Source organism: Syzygium oleosum, unplaced genomic scaffold (genome assembly GCF_021117445.2).
Source record: "Syzygium oleosum isolate NSW1041296 unplaced genomic scaffold, Sole_v2.1 Sole_v2.01, whole genome shotgun sequence".
NCBI lineage: Eukaryota > Viridiplantae > Streptophyta > Magnoliopsida > Myrtales > Myrtaceae > Syzygium > Syzygium oleosum.
In genome coordinates this window covers 29,270,482-29,289,450 of record NW_026607485.1, presented here as the reverse complement: position 1 = coordinate 29,289,450, position 18,969 = coordinate 29,270,482, and the positions used below count along the sequence as shown (strand labels likewise).

At 40.7% G+C, this 18,969-nt stretch overlaps 2 protein-coding genes across 5 annotated transcripts; both read left to right on the top strand.

Annotated features, from left to right (window-relative positions):
• Positions 1–1,384: 1,384 nt before the first annotated feature.
• On the top strand, positions 1,385–11,365 carry LOC115685194 (malate dehydrogenase, glyoxysomal-like). Of its 2 annotated transcripts, XR_008817923.1 has the most exons (4): positions 1,385–1,433; positions 10,874–10,963; positions 11,072–11,166; positions 11,266–11,365. XR_008817923.1 is itself a non-coding variant. In XM_056317751.1 (3 exons), exons 1-3 carry the CDS (start codon positions 1,550–1,552, stop codon positions 11,336–11,338), a joined length of 264 nt encoding a protein of 87 aa, XP_056173726.1. In that variant the 5' UTR covers positions 1,535–1,549; the 3' UTR covers positions 11,339–11,365. The 2 variants fall into 2 exon arrangements, 1 of the variants encoding a protein (XP_056173726.1); XM_056317751.1 differs by lacking the exons at positions 1,385–1,433; positions 10,874–10,963 and adding an exon at positions 1,535–1,645.
• LOC115685227 (disease resistance protein L6-like) lies at positions 3,152–10,627 on the top strand. Of its 3 annotated transcripts, none has more exons than XM_056317691.1 (5): positions 3,152–3,261; positions 3,428–3,941; positions 5,174–6,287; positions 6,748–7,020; positions 7,145–10,627. In XM_056317691.1, exons 2-5 carry the CDS (start codon positions 3,463–3,465, stop codon positions 8,753–8,755), a joined length of 3,477 nt encoding a protein of 1,158 aa, XP_056173666.1. In that variant the 5' UTR covers positions 3,152–3,261; positions 3,428–3,462; the 3' UTR covers positions 8,756–10,627. The 3 variants fall into 3 exon arrangements, with proteins under 3 accessions (XP_056173666.1, XP_056173669.1, XP_056173664.1); XM_056317694.1 differs by having other exon boundaries at positions 3,176–3,261; positions 3,473–3,941; XM_056317689.1 differs by lacking the exon at positions 3,152–3,261 and having other exon boundaries at positions 3,347–3,941.
• Positions 11,366–18,969: the final 7,604 nt, after the last annotated feature.

Genomic DNA, 18,969 nt, shown 5'->3' with positions numbered 1-18,969 from the left:
TGTTGTTTGGTTGATAAATGAATGCTGACTTCGAAAATTAGACCATATATCTCCAGAACAAATATTTCAATAAATCAACTTTTAGTCGTGTAACGCATGGGACTTAAATTAGTTTGATAATAATGGTTTATTGCCTCGTTTTTATACATTATATTATTATTGCTACGTTAATTCAGCACCTACAGATTATTTTATATTTGTTTATGTTGATTATTAAATTACTATCAAGAGGAAGTTTCATAGAAGGGAGTGGTAGGGTTGGGGCAGAGTTGGGCATGAAGACACTTAATAAATTAATAATAATAATTAATAATAACTTTATCTAAAGAGCCTCATTGTTTAAGAAATTCGAGGTCCCGTCCCACGCGCATCACTTAGGAATTCGGATCCACTTTTACTTTTGTTGCACTAATTTACACTATTATAAATGTTTATTGGTACCAAGAACTCCGGCTGGACGCATAAGCAATAGCACATGCTTTCGATCTGTCTCGAATAGTTGGACGAGTAATATAGTAACCGCAACATGTCTCACCTCAAGCAAGCTCATTGACAATCAAGGATGCTCCGATTTCAATTTCCTGGCTTTTTTCAGAGCATCAGGAGGGCTTGGATCTAAGATAAATCTGCTCAAAATTGAATTTTGTTTAATTAGGTCCCGAAGCCATGAACATAGGAGAGCTTGTTATTATCTCTACTTGTGGAGGTCAAGGAGTTCGATTTACGAATGCCACCTTGGAAACCTATCCATTACCACTACCCAAGAAAAAGTGTTAAGAAAGATCTTTGTCCGAATTAACGGGACACCTCGCGTGTGAAAGTATGTACAAGGTGATTACTCTGTCTTGGGCTATAGGCAGAAGCAAGCAGTTGTGGAGAATATCTTAGTTTCTGATTATTTTGTCTGCTCCTCATCAATGGAAACAAAGGCAGGTAACAGAATGAATGTAGAAACAGAGCTCCATACATCATTTGTTGTTACGGCTAAGAGAATGACTTGCATTTTGATGATAAGAGGAGAAGTTCACACGGGGACAGAATTATTAAATACATCAGATTTTCTAGAAGTGATTGTTGATTTCTAATCGAAACTGGACTTTTTGCATCTGTTTCCACAATGAAATTATGACATGACATCTTAGTCTTTTTTTTTTTTTTGGTCGAATACATGACATCTTCACTTCTCTGTTTCCTTACATTATTTTGTGAAGCCAACTGAATTGTGTACGTCTGGGCTTTGACAACTTTCATGCTAAAGCTGGAGCTGGCTAGGCAACTCTCTCAATGAAATTATGTCCTGACATCTTAGACTTCGCTTCCCTACTTCCTTACATTTTTGTCGTGAAGCCAACTGAATTGTGTTCGTCCGTGCCTCAACAACTTTCAGGCTAAAGCTGGAACTCGCTCGAACTGGCTCGGCAACTCTCTCAATGGTCAGTCCTCTTTTTGTTCCTTGAGATATAGTCTGATCTCTTTCACGAAAAGGAAATTTGATGGCTCTTTGATATGCGGACTCTTTTCACATGCTCAAATAATGTGAAATTGAAATATGTGGGCATATGCTGCTTTGAAGTTTGCCGCTGCGTGCTTGCCTGGGTTGAGGGGCGACGCTGGTATTGTCGAGTGTGCATTTGTTGCTTCTCAGGTTTGGTGACTTAAAATAACTTGTTGAGATTGAAAAATCTTTGTATTTCTCTCAAATCCAAAATGAAACCACCAATGATGCTCTTTATCGTTGTCCCCATATTTCAGGTGATTAAGGGTGCGCATGGCAACGATTCTATAATCAGGAACTGATTCTGCTTAGAAATGATTTTTTTTTATTTTGTGTCTGGGAACAATTTCTAAGCATTTGAAGGCATTTGGTAACTGCCCAAAATTTCTATTCTTAGAATAGAAAAAGAACATAAATGCATTTGGTAACTGCACAAAATTTCTTTTTATTAATAAAATTTTAAATATTTTAATATTTCTTTCTCCTTTTTTTCCTTTTTTTTCTTTTTTTTTCCTTCCCGTCCTTGGCCATGGCAAGTCATCGGCGCCGGCGACCGGCCACAAGCCAGGGCCGGCGAGGGCGTCGCGGCCCTCGCCGGTTGCAACGGCGAGGTCGGCCTCGCCATGGTCGGGCAAGGCTTGACCTCGCCCAGATCTGGCAAGGTCGACCTCGTCGTCGCCACCCCCGGCGACGGCGAGGTCGGCCTTGCCATGGCTAGGCGAGGCCTCGCCGTCGCGGCCGCGAGCCGCCCTCGTCGGCCCTGACCGGTGGCCGGCGGCAGACTGGGAAGAAGAACAACAACAAACCAAAAAGGAAAAAGAAAACTAAGAAGAGTCAAAAATGGAAAAATTATTCCGGAATTAAGAAAATACTTTTATTTGCTTCTTAATTATGTTCCAAAATTAATTCTGGGAACAATTTTTTGCAAATTTGTACTCGGGCACAAAAATTTTAATAAACAGATTTCTGTTCCCAAACTGATTTTGGGAACAAAAGAACCTAAATTTTTACTATTTGACAACCTGCCAAACGCCCCCTAAGCTTCTGTTCTTTGCATCCAAAGTGTGCCTTGGTCGTACTGGGGCTGAGGAGGTTCTTCCCCGCGGTCCGCTGAATGAGTATGAAAGGTCTGGAGTTTTAATAATCTCGAATTTTTTATGTATGTTGTCATTGCATCAAAGGAAGAAGTTTTTAATTTCACGTTTGTTTGTTAACCTGTAGAGCTGGCTTGGAGTAAAAGACTATAGTATTTTCCCCACAAGTGTAAGGATTCATGTTTTTTTTTTACTTGCAAAAGTTCGAGTAAAATTTGTTCCGTTTGAATAATTAAATATTAAATTATGCTTTTATTTAATAATTTAAATTTTTAGAAAAATTGGAAGTGATTTCGTTAATATCCTCCATGTTGTAGAGTTTTTCTTTTGTTCTCCTTTTGTATTTGGGCATCGGTGGAAACTTCAAAGGACAGCCCCTGCAGAGGGCGGCTCAGATCCATAAGAATAATGCTAAAAAAGTACGTCACTCAGGCCTGGTAAAGATCTGTTCTTGGGAACCGGAGCTAAACCCTACAATACCTTGAATCTCAAACACTTTCCACTTTCTAGTTCTCTCTCAGATCTTGGCTCTCTCCCTCTTTTCTCCGGCGGCTCCCTTTGATCTCTCTCTCTTTAGTCTTGACTAAGTCCCTGTCTCATCTCATCTCATCTCTCTAGATCTCGACTCAGTCGCTGTCTCATCTCGCTTGGCCGTCGATCAGCGCATTCTAGGTACTCTCTCTTTATATCGGTTTCGTTTTCGATTTCTTGATCGAATGCCATCACCAATTGATGGCTGTGAGTTGGTGATTAACTAAACCCATCACCTGTTTTTCAGTTTTATCTAAACTGCGCTCGATTGATTTCTTGAGCAAGCCCATCGACTATTTTCGTTCAGCTCGATTCTGTCTCAAGTCTCAATTGCTTCGTGCCATGGCACCAGCCACTCGCACATCAGGAATGGAGTTCGAGGTGTTCCTGAGTTTCAGAGGACCGGATACTCGGCGCGACTTCACTAGTTGTCTCTACCGTGAAATGGTGGAGAAAGGAATCCGCGTCTTCAAAGACGACGAAGAGCTCCGAGTCGGTGAGAAGATTGAGGGAGAGCTCTTGCAAGCCCTTGAAGACACTCAAATCTATATCCCCATCTTCTCTAAGGGCTTCGCTTCCAGTCGGTGGTGTCTCCGTGAGGTTTCGCATATGATAGATTGCACTTTAAAGTCGGAAGGGAAGAAGGATATCCTTCCCCTTTTTTTCGACGTGGAGCCAGAGGATGTGAAGCTCAAAACTGAATTGTACAGGAATGCCCTGTCTAAGCATGCGGAGAAGTATGGCCCGGATGAGGTGAAGTGCTGGGAAGCTGCTCTTGTTGAGGTTGCAACTAGAGTAGGCTGGAAGCGGGAAGGGAAAGAGTAAGTTTCCGTAACTTTTTCCTGCTATTAATTTTAGTATAATCTGAAAAGAGCGCATTTTTTCTTATACATTTGAAAACATCCCAATTTCAATTTATCTTCGAGTAACTATAATTTATCTCTATAATTGATATAGTTGAAACAATTCAATGCGAATGTTTGAAGTCATTCTCAAGTTGTGGTTAAATGCTAAGTTTTAGCATCCTGTTTGGTTTGTGAAAAGCCTAAAACAAATTTAAATAGCAAAATAAATATTTTTCAACAATTTAGAGAAAAAGGAAAAGTACGAACAACAGAAAGACAAATATTAATGCTTGTTCAGTGTAGATCAAACATACTGATTTTATACTACTAGCACATGAACTAATTATATGTTTGATAAATCTCAAAATATTGCCTGCACATTAAAAATAACAAAAAATCATTTGATGAAAATCAGATTTCAACAAATAACAATTAATTTGTTTTATGTAGATAAGCAAGCACCTGAATCAGGTCACTTCGTCTCTACAATTACTAAAGGAAGTCTATTGTGTCTCCTAGATCTTATCGGGATTTAAGGAGAGAGACTTGGAGACGCGGCATAAAGTGAACCTTCTATGCCGCTCATATTTTTTTTTCATGAGCATTCTATGACATGAGTTAATTGTTGCTGATATTTAATTTTTAACCAGCCAAAGGCCTCGTTAATTCTCATTTATTTAATCTATGAATAAGTAGAAGGACAAAATAGTCACAAAGATATAATTAACTTCTTTTCCACTCTCTTCTCTGCTTCAACCAAATATGAAATGGCTTAATTTCCTTCATTTTCTTTTTTATCTTCCGTAAGCATACAAACAACTGTAAAATCAACCGTTTCTTTCTCTTGGTCATTACCCGAGTCCCTTCCATTTTCTCTTAGTCACTGCATCCAAACTGAGTGCTGGTGTTTAAACCCAATCAATGAGAGTTTGGGCAGCAGTGTTAGGGTTTAAACCCAACCAATGCAAGTCTGGCCAGTAGCCACGGTAGCTAATTTGAGCCCTTTATAAATTGAATAATTTCATTGTAACTTGGGGCTGTTATGTTTCAATGAAATCAAATTTGTTATTTGAAAAACTGCCACTCTTTGCAAAACAGTCTTAATATATGTAGATTATCTTATTCAAATCGGATATGCTTGAAAGCTAGGAATAGTACGTTTTCATCATTTTCTCAATCTGAATTTGTCCACCATCTTTGTATGGCAGGTATGGAGAACTTATAGGATCGATTGTTCGAGAGGTCCAACTTAAGCTGAAGGTGAAGAATAGATCTCTTCCTGACCATCTAGTTAAAGTGGACGATGAAGAAGCTATAGAGGAATTGTTGGATGTTGACTCTGATGGCGTACGATTCGTCATAATCCATGGTACGGGTGGTATTGGTAAATCAACTCTGGCTAAGGTTATCTTCAACAAATTCTTGTCTAAATTCGGTTGCTCCAGTTTCCTTGAAGATGTCCAAAGTCATCATCTTTTAGACATGCAAAAGAAGCTGTTATCCGACACAATAGGCGCGACCTCTACTGACGGAATCCATGACACTAACGATGGGATCAATCGCATAAGAAAAGGACTTAGCGAGAAAAAGGTTATGGTTGTTGTCGATAATGTGAACGACAAGGAGCAACTCGAGAACCTCGCAGGGAGCTACAAATGGTTCGGTTCCGGAAGCAGGATCATCATCACAGTCAGGGACAAAAGGACAATACCATATAGGACGATGCTAGATGAGGAGAACCAAACGCGACCTAGCTATTACATGGACTACCCAGTAAAGGAGATGCCTTTGGATCAAGCGATTTTGCTATTCAGCAAGCATGCCTTCAGAAGCGATACTCCTCCAAAAGATTGGCACAATTTCTCGAAAGTAGTCGTTTTAAGCATAGGGAGGCTTCCTTTGACTCTTGAAGTCGTGGGTTCTCTTTTCGCCAACACAGACAGATCGAAGTGGCACGAGACATTGAAGGACTTAAAGCAAGTCCCGCATGAGGAAGTCCGAGACACACTGATGATAAGTTTCAACAAATTGGATCCCAGAAAAAAAGCAATATTCCTAGATATTGCATGTTTTTGCATCGGGGAGGATAAGACGCATGCGTATTACATGTGGGATGATTGTGGATATTCTCCTCGTAGCGCAATTGATGATCTTCTCCTCATGTCGTTGATAAAGATTGATGAGCACAATAAGTTCTGGATGCATGATGAAATTCGAGATCTAGGAAGATACCTTGTCAAGGAAGAGAATTTTGAAGATGCTGGAAAGCGCCGTTGGGTGTGGATTGACAAGAACACTTTAGACGTGCTGAGGAGCAACAAGGTGAAAGTCACTAATGGTAGAAGATACGATCAATCCATGAAAATCTTTCGTCATGTGTTTAAAAATCTAGAATATCGGTTGATGACTTGCTTTGTTCACTAATTTATAAAGAAATAGAAAGCAACTCTATAAACAACAAAAGTATATGTTTTCATGCCTTCCCCATGTTCATTCGTTTCTTATTTCGGTGAGAATGAAAATGAGTTCTTTGTTTCTTTCCTTGAAAAGGTGTTTAGTCTGTGAAACGACAGAAATAGCAACACTGAATGAACATTTTAAACATGCTTGGTTTGTCTTCTTTTCAAATTGATAACAAATAAGGTGGCTGTTTTTTTTTTACAACATGGCGACTGATTTAATCAGTTTGGGGTCTAAGAAGAACTACTGATATTGATGACTACTTTGTTGGTTTATTGCTTTCTATGGTGCACTCATCTTTATTCTCTGATGCTACTGGCAGGAAAACCCAGATGTACGAGCACTCAGTCTGGGTATTAGTCACGACTTTACACCTGAAGAATTAGCTCGTTTTCCAAACTTGAGGTTCCTTGGAGGGGAAAGAATGGATTTCGTGGGCAACTTCGAAAATCTTCTTCCCAATCTAAGATGGCTTTCTTGGCGTTATCGCCCGCAGAATATTAGAGCGACGAATCTTCAACCGGTGAATTTGGTAGTGCTCAACCTTTCGCGGAGCGAAATCACCCACAAATGGGGTGGATGGAGACAAATCAAGGTACCAACACTCCTCGCTTACATTCCCTTCAAATTCTACTGATTGACCTTCGCTAGCTAGTTGTATGCTACTGTATTCTCATACTTGTCGTGGGCATGTCATTGGCCTTGTTTATCCACTGCAGATGGCGAAAAAGTTGAAAGTTCTAAATTTGGAAAATTGCTTTATGTTAACCGAGACACCTGATTTTTCCGAGTTTGGCCAGTTGGAGAAATTGATTCTCGCTGGGTGTATTGGTTTGTCTACAATTGATAGTTCAATTGGTAAGCTAAAACTGCTAAGTGCTTTGAATTTCGAGGGATGTAGCTCCCTTCAAGGGTTGCCCAAAGAAATCGGTTCCCTAAAATACTTGTCAGAGATTTTCCTTTGCTCAACAACGGAACATTTTAAATTTCCTGAGACACTAGGCAATCTAAAATCTTTGACCAAGTTTGAAATTTTTCGGTGTCCGGGTATCAGCCAACTTCCTCGGTCTATTGGAAAGTTAACGAATCTCACGCATTTGATTTTGCGTGAATGCGAAACTTTGCATGAGCTTCCGGACTCTCTTGGGGAACTAGAATCATTGGTCGAGTTGGATATACAAGGGTCATCTATCTTCACTCTTCCTGATTCCATTGGAAATCTGAAGAGACTAAAAGTCATTAGGGTGGCAAGTTCAAGGATACATATGATACCTTGTGCTCTTGGACAGGTGGAGACGCTCGAAGTGCTTGATGCCTCGTATTGTCAGCATATCATGAATGAAATCCCGTGGGAAATGTGGAGCCTGACTCGTCTGAGGACCTTGGACTTATGTATGATCCCAATCTCTACACTGCCGCCAAAAATAAGTGGTTTCTCTAGTCTCCAAACACTTAAATTTGAAATTGCAAGGGGCCGGTTTTGCCCATTGCCGGAGCTTCCCTCGAGTTTGAAATTCCTTGAGGTGGTGGGCGTTGTTAATTTCAATGTTCTTCCCGACCTCTCGAGCCTAGTCCACTTGGATCATCTCCACTTGTGTGGGCCATTTACTGCACTTTGGAGCGAGAGCGAGAACGAGGTCATGCTGTCCATCCATCGGCTTCCGCGTGGCTTATCAACCTTGAAACTTCACTATATCCCGCAATTGCCAGATTTTTCCGACTTCAAAAACTTGTCGATTCTCACCATCGGCGGATGTCCGATGCCACACTTCCCCGTCCTTAAATCCTTGGAGAGATTAAGGAAATTGGAGATAACTCACTGCAAATTCCTAGAGAAGACACCCGATCTTTCGGGCTTGAAGAAGCTAGAAGAGCTACAGCTCTGCCACTTAGACAAATTAGCTGAGATTCCAGGTTTGGGTGAACTGGAATCACTAAAGTTTTTACGCATTTGGTGTTGTAGGGAGATCGAACAATTACCTAACCTCTCGAAGTTGAAGAATCTACGTTATCTCATGCTATGGGATAGTTCTAAGATTAGAGCCGTGGAAGGCTTGGAAGAATTGATTTCTTTGAAGAATGCGGAGATCGAAGGATGCGAGTCCCTGGAAAGGTTGCCTGATTTGTCGGCATTCACCAAGTTGAAGACAGATTGGAAGCCGCCAAAATTTGCAGAAGACACCATTCAGTCTAATATGCCTGAACTCCCCCGCACCATTCGTGGGGTCGTCAAAAAAGCCCCGCCCCGCCCAGCCCGGTCCAAAATTTTGGGGTGTTTTGGGGTTGGGCCTTGGTCTTCTTTGCTTAAGGCTTTTAATCGTGGGCATTAGAAGGGTTAGGGCAGGGTCGGGTCCGACCCATTGACACCGCCGGGACCACCCAGTTACCCACTCATCTCTGCCTCTCTCTCGCCTTCTCCTCTTCTCTCCCTCTGCGCAGAGCGTGACGATAACCCAACACCGATCGCCCCTCCGCTCGCCGTGAACTTCAGGCGACTAATAGCCTTTGCCTCCATCACCGTTCGCTCCCTTGAGTGTGCGACGAAACCCTAGTCGCATGCAGTTGAGCGATCTCATCACGGCAATGGGCGAGAGATACGACAGCTCGTTTCCGCCTCTCTCTCTGTCGATTCCGTTGGATATCTTCTTGCGTGCTATCGTGAATTCTCGCGACTTGAACTCTGCCTTTTCGTTTGAATCGTGACAGCGGGGATCGAGGTGCACGAGCTGAGGCAGAAGTCGAAGGCCGATCTGCTGAGCCAGTTGAAGGACCTCAAGGCCGAGCTCTCCAAGACGTGTGTCGCCTTTTGGGTAGTAATGTCACACTAACAACACTAATTGCCTTGGAAAAGGCAGTGAAGGTACGATCGAGGTCTATGATGATTGCTCTGCTATTTGGAGGCAACGGGTATACTTAATTTAGGGTGGTTAAATGGTATTAGAGCTTGATTTTCCAGAGGCATTTTCTGGTCTTCTGACTCATAGAGAATTCGAATTGGTGAAGTTGTGTTATATCTTAAAAACAAAGTTTCAGTCGAAACTATGAGTGAGGAGGACAAATTGCTTTGTATGAGTGGTTGCATAAGTATCTGCTACATGGAAGGCTTTAAGCTCAACTTTTAATCCACCATGTAGCATTTGCTTGACTTTTTTGCATTGCAATCTGTGGGAAACTGGTATTTTGATGGGTGATGAATGTATGGGTGATGTGTACTTTCTGGTAATGGGTGGCAATGGCAACTTTGAGTTCTGTGCTGTAAGTCTGTCGGGTTATGGTAGCTTATTGGATGATTTTGTTGGATGCTCTACCGCTAATTATGTTATTTTGCCATTGTTTGCGATTATTCGAGTGTTACTACAAATATCGAGCTGTGTCGGCTTCTGGCTAGGTTCGGGGAAGTTTGTTGCGGTCTCAATGTTGGAGTGTACACAGTACGGTAGTTGTTAATTTGGAAAGATGAATGCAGGGGGATTTCATTAGATTTTGGTTTTACGCTCGATTAGTTAGTGTGAATATCGATTAAGGTTGTGCAGGTCAAGTTCTTGACTTCCTGTATTGATGCACTTGGATATGGAAACTAAAGAAAAGGGAAAATGGTCGTATATCTCACTAGGAGCTGGATCATCATTACATGTTTTTGATATCTTGTGTTGTGGCATTTGCATCTTCACCTTGATGGAGCAATTTACTTTTTGTATGTCATTTTGTTAATGCTTGTGACAAAAGCTTTGGAGTACTTAGGCTACCTAAGGGGTACACTGTTACAAGCAAGCAATTATGTCTCCCAGACACATGACTGCATGCTTAATCATGTAGAGTCTGTAAATTCTTTAAATTCACAAGCCATTTCGAAGATGTACTCTGCTGAGAAGTTTTTTTATGAGAAGGGTGAGATTTTTGCAAGAATCACTTCTTAGGTCCATGTGGGCATGAATCCTCTACCGAACATTAGAAAGCTTGTTATCATCTCTACTTGAAGAGGTCAAGGAATTCGATTAACCAATGCCACCTTGGCAACCTATCCATTACCACTACACAAGAAAGGTGTTAATAAAGATCTGTTGGAATTAATGGGACACCTCGCGTGTGAAAGTATGTAGAAGGTGATTACTTTGTCTTCGGCTATAGGAAGAAGCAAGCAGTTGGGGAGAATATCTTAGTTTCTGATTGTTTTGTCTGGTCATCATTAAGGAAAACAAAGGAAGGTAACAGAAAGAATGTTGGGACAGAGCACCACACATCTTTTGTTGTTACGGCTAAGAGAATGACTTGCATTTTGATAGTAAGTGGAGAAGTTCATCTTGAAGTGATCGTTGATGTCTACTCGAAACTGGATTTTTCTGCATCTATTTCTGCGGTGTAATTATGACATGACGTCTTTTCACTTCTATGCTTCCCTATATTATGTCTTGAAGCCATCTTAATTGCGTAAACAATGATATATGCAGGCATATTTTGCTGTCTAGTTTGGCGAGGCATGCCTACGTGGGTTGAGGGGTGATGCTGGCATTGCCGAGTGTGCATTTGTTGCTTCTCAGGTTTGGTGCCTTGAAAAAACTTATCAAGATCCAATCCTTTAACTTTCTTAAATTCAAACTGAAAAAACTAATGATTTGTTTTTTTTTTATTGTTGTCCCCATTTTCAGGTGACTGAGCTTCCATTCTTTGCATCCAAAGTGCACCTCGGTTGTACTGCGGCCAAGGAGGTTCTTCCCCTTGGCCCACTGAATGAGTACAAAAGGTCTGGAGTTTTAATAATCTTGAAACTTTTAGGTCTGCTTTGATTACATCAAAGAAAGATGAAGTTTTTTAATCTTGGCTTTTGTTTGTTAACCCGTAGAGCTGGCTTGGAAGAGGCAAGAAAAGAGTTAGCGGAGAGTATTCAGAAGGGCATTTCATTTATCAAGAAGTGAGTGGGTTAAAGACGTGGCTTTTCGTAACAAAGGTGTCCTCTTCATAGTTTCCGATTATTTTCCACTCAAAATTGGTTCTTGGGGTAAGTGGTTCAGACCTAGGAAGAAATTGAAGTTTATTCTGCATAGCTGGTGTAGAAAAATCACAAGTTTCTCTTTTCTTGCATGTAGCATACTTGTAATTTGTGTAATAACAAGGTGGACGGATATTTGTATATCATTGTCCTTTGTCCATCTCTCCATGTTCACGCCTGACTTTCTTATGCACCCACAATGTTGCCTCCATGTAGCACCATCAGTTGTACGACGCCGCAATTTGCACATGAGAGAGTGGCTGCTGAATAAGGTGAAGCTCCTCTTTGACTCAAGTGCAGCTTTTATGGTCTTGTCCATAAGATTTAAGAGACAAATGAGCAAGAGAGCCATCATGGAGGCTTTTCTTGGGTGTAGTGGGCAGAGGGAGTTGAAATCTATCTTCAGGACACAATAGCACAAGATTGAGAATTTTAAATTGGAGATGCCTCTCCGGAGATTCGCCCTAATCAACAGCAGCAATTTCTCAGCCCACATTCTCCTTACGTGGAGCATTCAGAATAAAAGATTTCCGAGTATATGTTTTTGCTGTTTCAATGAGAAAACAATTGATTTACAGAAAAAAGAAAAACAGAAAGCTTTAGAAGATTATCTTGAAGTTGTAGGGCCTCACAGAATTTGCTGCTTTCTCTGGCTGGTGGTTAGTTGCTCATCACCGATTGATGACGAATGAGTATTGCTTCAAGTTAAATATCATTCGATGTACATTCTGCAAGTCTTGCTCTATTAGTCCTGAAATTATTTTTACATTGCAATGACAATTTGGATCAAGATTGAGAGCCTTGCGCAGGACAAGAGAAGTTGGAGTGCGGTGTAGCAAGAGCAATGTCACTCCTGAGCTTTGGAACCCTTCATACGGTTCCCTTAGAGATGCTCTGCAACGATACTTTGCAGTGTGGGTGGAGGAGAGCGATGGAGGCATGATGCACGAATTGTGTCTGAGTCGTCAACTAACACCGTCAAAAATTGAATGACGCACATATGATCTCGATAACTAGCATACATATTCGCATCAATCTTACACTCTCATGTAGGTTCGGAGAGTGCAAACGGATCCCGAGTCGACTGCATCCAACTGAAAAAACCGGGGATAGACTGCCCCAATTCCTATATATCTTGGTGAGCCAAATAGCCAAATCACTATTGGCATAACATTGAGCGGGTAAATCTCACGCCTGTTTGACAGTCTGAAAAATAAACTATAGACCAGTGGATATTGTTGCAGATCCACATGATGATTGGGTGGTTTTTACTTATCTAATCTTCAAGTCTTTCGACATATTTTTTTTTCTACAATTTCGTCATATGCTCATGTAGGTTCTGAAGAATTTAGAGGAAAGAATTGTGATAATTATGTATCTCTTTTGTACAACGATTACAAGCTATTTATAGGACTACTTTAAGTACAAACTAGGAAAAAACATATCTGAAAAATACAGCTATAATCCCACAAATTAAGGGATACTACGAAATCATTTCCTAACTAATTATTTGCAGCTATTCCCTAATAATCAGGACCAAAAAATCAGGATCGAATATTCCTAATAATCAGGTCCTAGAAATCAGGATAATTCAACACTCCCCCTCAAGCTGAGGAATAGATATCTTCCATTTCCAGCTTGGAAATTATTTCATGAAAGATCCCATCATTGAGTCCTTTGGTTAGCACATCTGCTAGGTGATTTCCATAAGGTATGTAGGACATGCAGATCAACCCCTCTTCTAGCTTTTCTTTGATGAAATGTCTGTCAATTTCAATAGGCTTTGTCCTATCATGTTGTACGGGGTTATGAACAATGTTAATTGCTGATTATTGTCACAATATAGCTTCATAGGACCCTCCCACTCGACTTTCAAATCTTCTAGGATGATTTTGAGCCATAATAGCTCACATATTCCTTGGGCCATTGTTCGAAATTCTGATTCAACACTTGATCTTGCAACTACATTCTGTTTTTTACTCCTCCAAGTCACTAAATTTCCAACAAGAAATGTGCAATAACCAGATGTTGATGTTCTGTCCACCATGGATCCTGCATAGTCAGCATTGGTATAAGCTTGTAGCACCAGTTTTTGATTTCTTCTGAATAGGACTCCTTTTCCGGGACTTCCTTTTAAGTAATGTAGCACTCGATTGATGGCTTGTAAGTGTGATTCTCTTGGGTCATGCATAAACTGACTAATCACACTCACTAAATAGGCAATATCAGGCTAGTATGAACAAGATAAATGAGTTTCCCAACCAAATTTTGATACATTTCTCAATCTACAGCAAGTTCTTCCTTTGCCTCCCCAAGTTTTATATTAGGCTCAATAGGTGTAGCTACTGGCTTACAACCAAGTTTTCCGATTTCCTTCAAGAGATCGGTCACATACTTTTGTTGTGAGGCAAAAATTCCTTATCTAGAGTAAGAAACTTCAATGCCAAGGAAGTATTTGAGTCTTCCCAGCTCTTTTATTTCAAACTCTTTAATCAAACACCGTTTTAGCTCATGTTTTTTCTTATCATCATCACCCATGACAATAATATCATCAACGTACACTAGAAGTGCCGTCACTCTCCCTGTTGCCAAATGCTTAATGAAGAGGGTATGATTGCCTTGGCTTTGTTTGTAGCCCAAAGCTTTCATAACTCTGGAAAATTTCCTAAACCAGGCTCTAGGCGATTACTTGAGCCCATATAGTGCTTTCCGTAATCTACATGCTTTGTTTGTTTTCCTTTCTCCTTCAAAGCCTGGTGGAATACTCATGTAGATCTCATCTTCTAGGTCTCCATGTAAGAATGCGTTCTTTGCATCATACTGTTGAAGTTGCCAATTAAAATGAGCCGCCAGAGAAAGTAAAAGCCTCACAGTGTTCATCTTTGCCACCGGAGCAAATGTCTCCTGATAATCTACTCTATAAGTCTGAATAACCCTTTGCCACCAATCTTGCTTTATATCTCTCAAAAGAACCATCATCTTTGTATTTCAAGGAAAAAAACCCATTTGCAGCTGACAAGATTCTTTCCCTTCGGTTTTTCGACAATCTCCCAGGTATGATTTTTTTTCTAGTGCATCTATTTCTTCTCTCATTGCATTCCTCCATTCTTCTTTAGACAATGCCTCAGATATAGTATTTAGAATAGCAATGGTGTTCAGACTCAATGAAATTTCTATGAGGTGGTGATAAGCGTTCAAATGACACATAGTGAGATAGTAGATATAATGGTCGTTTTGTGCACTCTTTAGTACCTTTTCTAACAGCAATGGGAAGGTGTGAGTCATTTTCTAGCATATCAATCAACTAATTATGCAAATGAGAGTCAGAACTTATCGGTAATTCATTTGCAAAACCCAATCTTGAACCTGTGTTTGGTCTAGAACAGCTACCTTTCTTGAGTACACCTGAGCAAATCTCATAGTCATAAATACGAGTAGATACGGGGGTGGACACTTGTTCCGGAATAGACTCGGACGTAAGGAGTGAGTCCGGGATTGAAGTAGCATGAACTGGTTCATCAGAAACTGACTAGTCAGGAGCTGATTGATCAGAGGTGGGAGCTTGGATTGGAAGATTATTGGGAGGCAAGTCAAGATTAAGATTGTCAAAGTCTTTATCTTTCACTGATGATTTCTCCCCCTGAAGATAAGACTGTGGAAAGTAAGGTTTGTTTTCTACAAATGTAACATCAGCTAATAAGTAGGTCTTTGTTGATTATGAACGTGTACAAATGAGGTGCAACCGAAGACTCTAGGTGTGAGATTATTTGTTGTAACATCGTCAATTTCAGTCCCTGGAAAATGGCTATGGTTTAAATTTGGTAGTTTTTCAATTGGAACCAATTTTTACTCTTGTTTTGGAAAACCCAATTTCGGATCCTTTCTACCCCCTTCATTTTGTTATTTTTGTGGAGACTTTTATGATTCGAATTTCCAAACACTTCCTTCTTGAAAGTTTCTCCAAACATCTTGACGTTTTACATACTTTAATTTCAGAATTTTTGGACTTGATATGAGTAGTACAACAGCCTAATTTACGGACCATGTAAAACTGCCTAGAATGGGTATTTCGGTGATGTTCACACTTTCTTTATTTTCTACAAGCTTTTCTGGGCCAATTTTGGAAAATTTTCCTTCACAAAATTTGTTGAGAACTTTTATTTCTATAACATATATAAATTTGGGAATTTTTCGAGATGATTTGGATACTAGAAAGAGCTTACTTTGAGAAACAAGAATTCTGTTCCAGCGAACTGTTTTTAGTTTGACTTTGAGCTCCTAAAAATTGTGTTTATAGAAAGATTCAGATTTCGTGTTCCGCATGAAAAATGTTTTTTAAGGCCTTTTTTATGACATATTCAAATTTGAGAATTTTTGAGGTCTATTTACTATGTTTTCAAGTCCGATTTCGCGAACAGTGCAAAACTATTCGGTTTTGTCAGATTTCAAAGATTCATCATTTTCTACATAAGAACGTTGGAATCTCGACTTGATGTCTCTTGGTGATATTTGAGGATATTCCCGCGCCGAACCTCGGGTTGAACGAGATTATTATACGTGTTTTGTCGCGGAAAACCCTCGGAAAATCTTGAGAACTAAGCATGATGCGGGTTGTGATTTTAGTGCCAATGAGTCTATTTCGTGTGACCCGATTGGCCCGAATCAATTACGCAAGAAACCAACAAATCTAGAAGGCTCTAGGGAGTCCACGGTCTCCACGGTCTGGAAAAATTTAGAAAAGACTAGAAGATAAGGTTTTGACATAGTCAAAACTTCTCTTTCAAGCTTCCATTATTAAGGTTCATCATGACTCATTAAATGGCCTTTGACTTAGAAGCCCCCTTCATGATGACAAGCCTTAAATGAAGTTGGACTTTGAAGGCCCCTTCATCATGGCTTTTGTCCATTCTTTATTAAATTCTTGAGTGATGACCAAGGAAAGACGTCTATAAATAGGGAGAGAGAGAGAGAGAGAGAGAGAGAGAGAGAGAGAGAGAGCCTGACGTGAAGCCCTCCTCCCTCACGCCATTTCCTTTTCATTCTCATGCCATCACCATCTCGCTTCTTGCTTCCTTGCTTCTTGTTTACGCCAAATAGAGAGAGGGGGAGAGGAAGAACCGCACCGACCACCCTACCTCTCTAGTGTTCGGACACATAAAGTCCACGTTCAAGGGCTGTGTGATAGTGTTCAAGCCACACGCAACTTACTTTCTTTCTTTATCACGTGTGCTTGTTCCATCGTTGTGTAAGTAAACTTCATAATATCGGGAAAGGAAGTTGTGATGCATTGTGACACGGTTTGCTTGAACCGTTTCTCGGTCGTTTGGTTGGTCGTAGTTGGTTCAATCCCTTGATTTGACCATGTTTCATGTTTGATGTTTGTCTTGAGCTAGAACCGAGATTTGGCTAGTAAAGTGCACAGGTTATAGCTATGCGTGATGTTCTCTTGTATGAACTTTGCTATTGATTTGCCGTTGATGCGGGTGCAGTAAGAGCCGACTTGTGTTAACGGCGATCCCCTCGTCCTCGCTTGATATTAGTAGGTTTACTTGCTGAGTCTCCCCGACTCATCCCCGTTATTTTCTTTTCAGGTCCGAAGAATGGCGTCTCCCCCGACCCGGTTCGGCAACCCCGTGGAAATGAGAGCCGAAGTACTCATCGTGATAGATGCCCAAGAAGGCTGAGCCTACTACCGGATCATGACGTATGTGATGGTCGATGAGGGCCTAACAGACTTGGTGCCTCACCCGTACGTAGCATGGCATGGCTACACTGACGGAGAATGGGTTGAACCCCTACGTGGGTTCAATGGACCTTTTAGCGGTGTAGGCGGGCCGGCTCCGGGGCATGCCACGGGTGGGGTGTGGATCGGCCATGCGGACGGGAAACGGGGAGGAGATGTGGATGGAGTTAGAAGCGAGAAGATGAAGTAGAGGGGATAGGATCACCTAGGATCACCCAAGCCGAGTTTTGCTATTCATAGTCGGCTAGGAACGGATGAGCCTCTAGAATATGCATGTGAAATATGTGATGTTTGCCATGGCCCGAAGGGCTTATTAAAATATGGTTGCATGCACTGTAAACATAAGATTTGCTCATTATGTTGCTTGTCTAAATTCCGCCGTTGTTCTGAATGTGATTATCTCGAAATTATGCTTCCGTTTGTGTGTAAAGAAAGATAACAACGAACGGGGTGTCACGTTAATGACCCCGAGGTGGGGGCGTTACATTTGTTGTCTTGAATTGGGGATAAAAGTTGGAAAGAACTGTCATAGGAGTTTTGAAATCTAATACTCTTGATGGTAGTCTATTAATCATGTAGGTAGATGTAAGAACGGTTGCCCCCTAATATGACTTAGGGACATTTCCATGAAACAACAATGCTCTAGTAGTGCTAAGCAAATGACCATTTTTTCTTTTAGCAATCCCATTTTGTTGTGATGTGTTTACACAAGATGACTCATGAATGATCCATTCCTTTTGGAAATAGGTTGACAAGATCTGATTAAAGTAGTCTCTGGCATTATCTGACCTAAAGCTCTTAATTTTAACTCCAAATTGATTTTGAACCATGGAATGGAAATTAGGAACAATAATGCTTACATCATATTTGTGTTTGAGTAAGAATATCCATGTGACCCTAGTGCAATCATCGATTAGAGAAACAAACCATCGAGCCCCCGAGATATTTGGAATTGTGGAAGATCCCCAAATGTCACTGTGAATCAAATCAAAAGGATGAGAACTTCTTTTGTTGTTAATAGGAAAATATACGTGGGTGTGCTTGGCAAATTCACAAGTATCACACTGAAATTCACTCATATCTAATCCTTTAAACAAAGAAAGAAACATGATATTTAAGACACGGAAAGATGGATGACCAAAAAGAAAATGATAAAGCCAAATGACATCCTTATTTGAAGTACTAAGAAATGACATGGATGAATTATTCGTGACTTTCTTCGAAATACTCAACATCTCAAGATAGTGTAACCTATTCCTTTCCTTAGCAAGTCCAATCTTCCTCTCCGAATCCTGTTCTTGAAAAACACAGTAGAAAGGGTAAAAAATTGCATAACATTTGAGGTCTTTGGTGAGCTTTTGTATGAAGACAAGATTGGCGGATAGTTTCGGTACATGGAGGACACCATTGAAAGTGAGAATGGGTGTAATATGGATATCACCAATTCCTACAAACAATGGCCACGGAACCATTTGCCACCACTATTTTTTTATTGCTTGGACATGAGAGAAAATATTCAGTGGTTTGTACACGCCACGTCACGTGCCTACGTGGCGTGCACAAATTCACGTGGACCACTGATAAAGGGACACATGGCTCTGATCTGGAATTAAAAAAAAGGCTATATTTTGAGTCTCTCCTCTTGCACCCTAGGCAGACGAACTCTGCCTCTAGGAGGGGGCGTGAGCAAAAAGCAAAGCAATTAATGCGTGCATTAATTGCTGTGTTCTCTCTCTCCCCCTCCCCCTCCCCCTTTCCCTCTCTCTTCTCTTTCACTCATCTCCTTCCCTTCCATCTTCTATGAAAAAGAAGAA

Bases quoted from the DNA above. Each gene is read 5' to 3' on its own strand.
- LOC115685227 (XM_056317691.1), top strand. From the start codon at position 3,463: ATGGCACCAGCCACTCGCACATCAGGAATGGAGTTCGAGGTGTTCCTG. The intron at 3,942-5,173 runs GTAAGTTTCCGT...TTTGTATGGCAG, and splicing joins TGGAAGCGGGAAGGGAAAGA to GTATGGAGAACTTATAGGAT. The intron at 7,021-7,144 runs GTACCAACACTC...TATCCACTGCAG, and splicing joins GTGGATGGAGACAAATCAAG to ATGGCGAAAAAGTTGAAAGT.
- LOC115685194 (XM_056317751.1), top strand. From the start codon at position 1,550: ATGTGGGCATATGCTGCTTTGAAGTTTGCCGCTGCGTGCTTGCCTGGG. The intron at 1,646-11,071 runs GTTTGGTGACTT...CCCCATTTTCAG, and splicing joins GTGCATTTGTTGCTTCTCAG to GTGACTGAGCTTCCATTCTT. The intron at 11,167-11,265 runs GTCTGGAGTTTT...GTTAACCCGTAG, and splicing joins CCACTGAATGAGTACAAAAG to AGCTGGCTTGGAAGAGGCAA.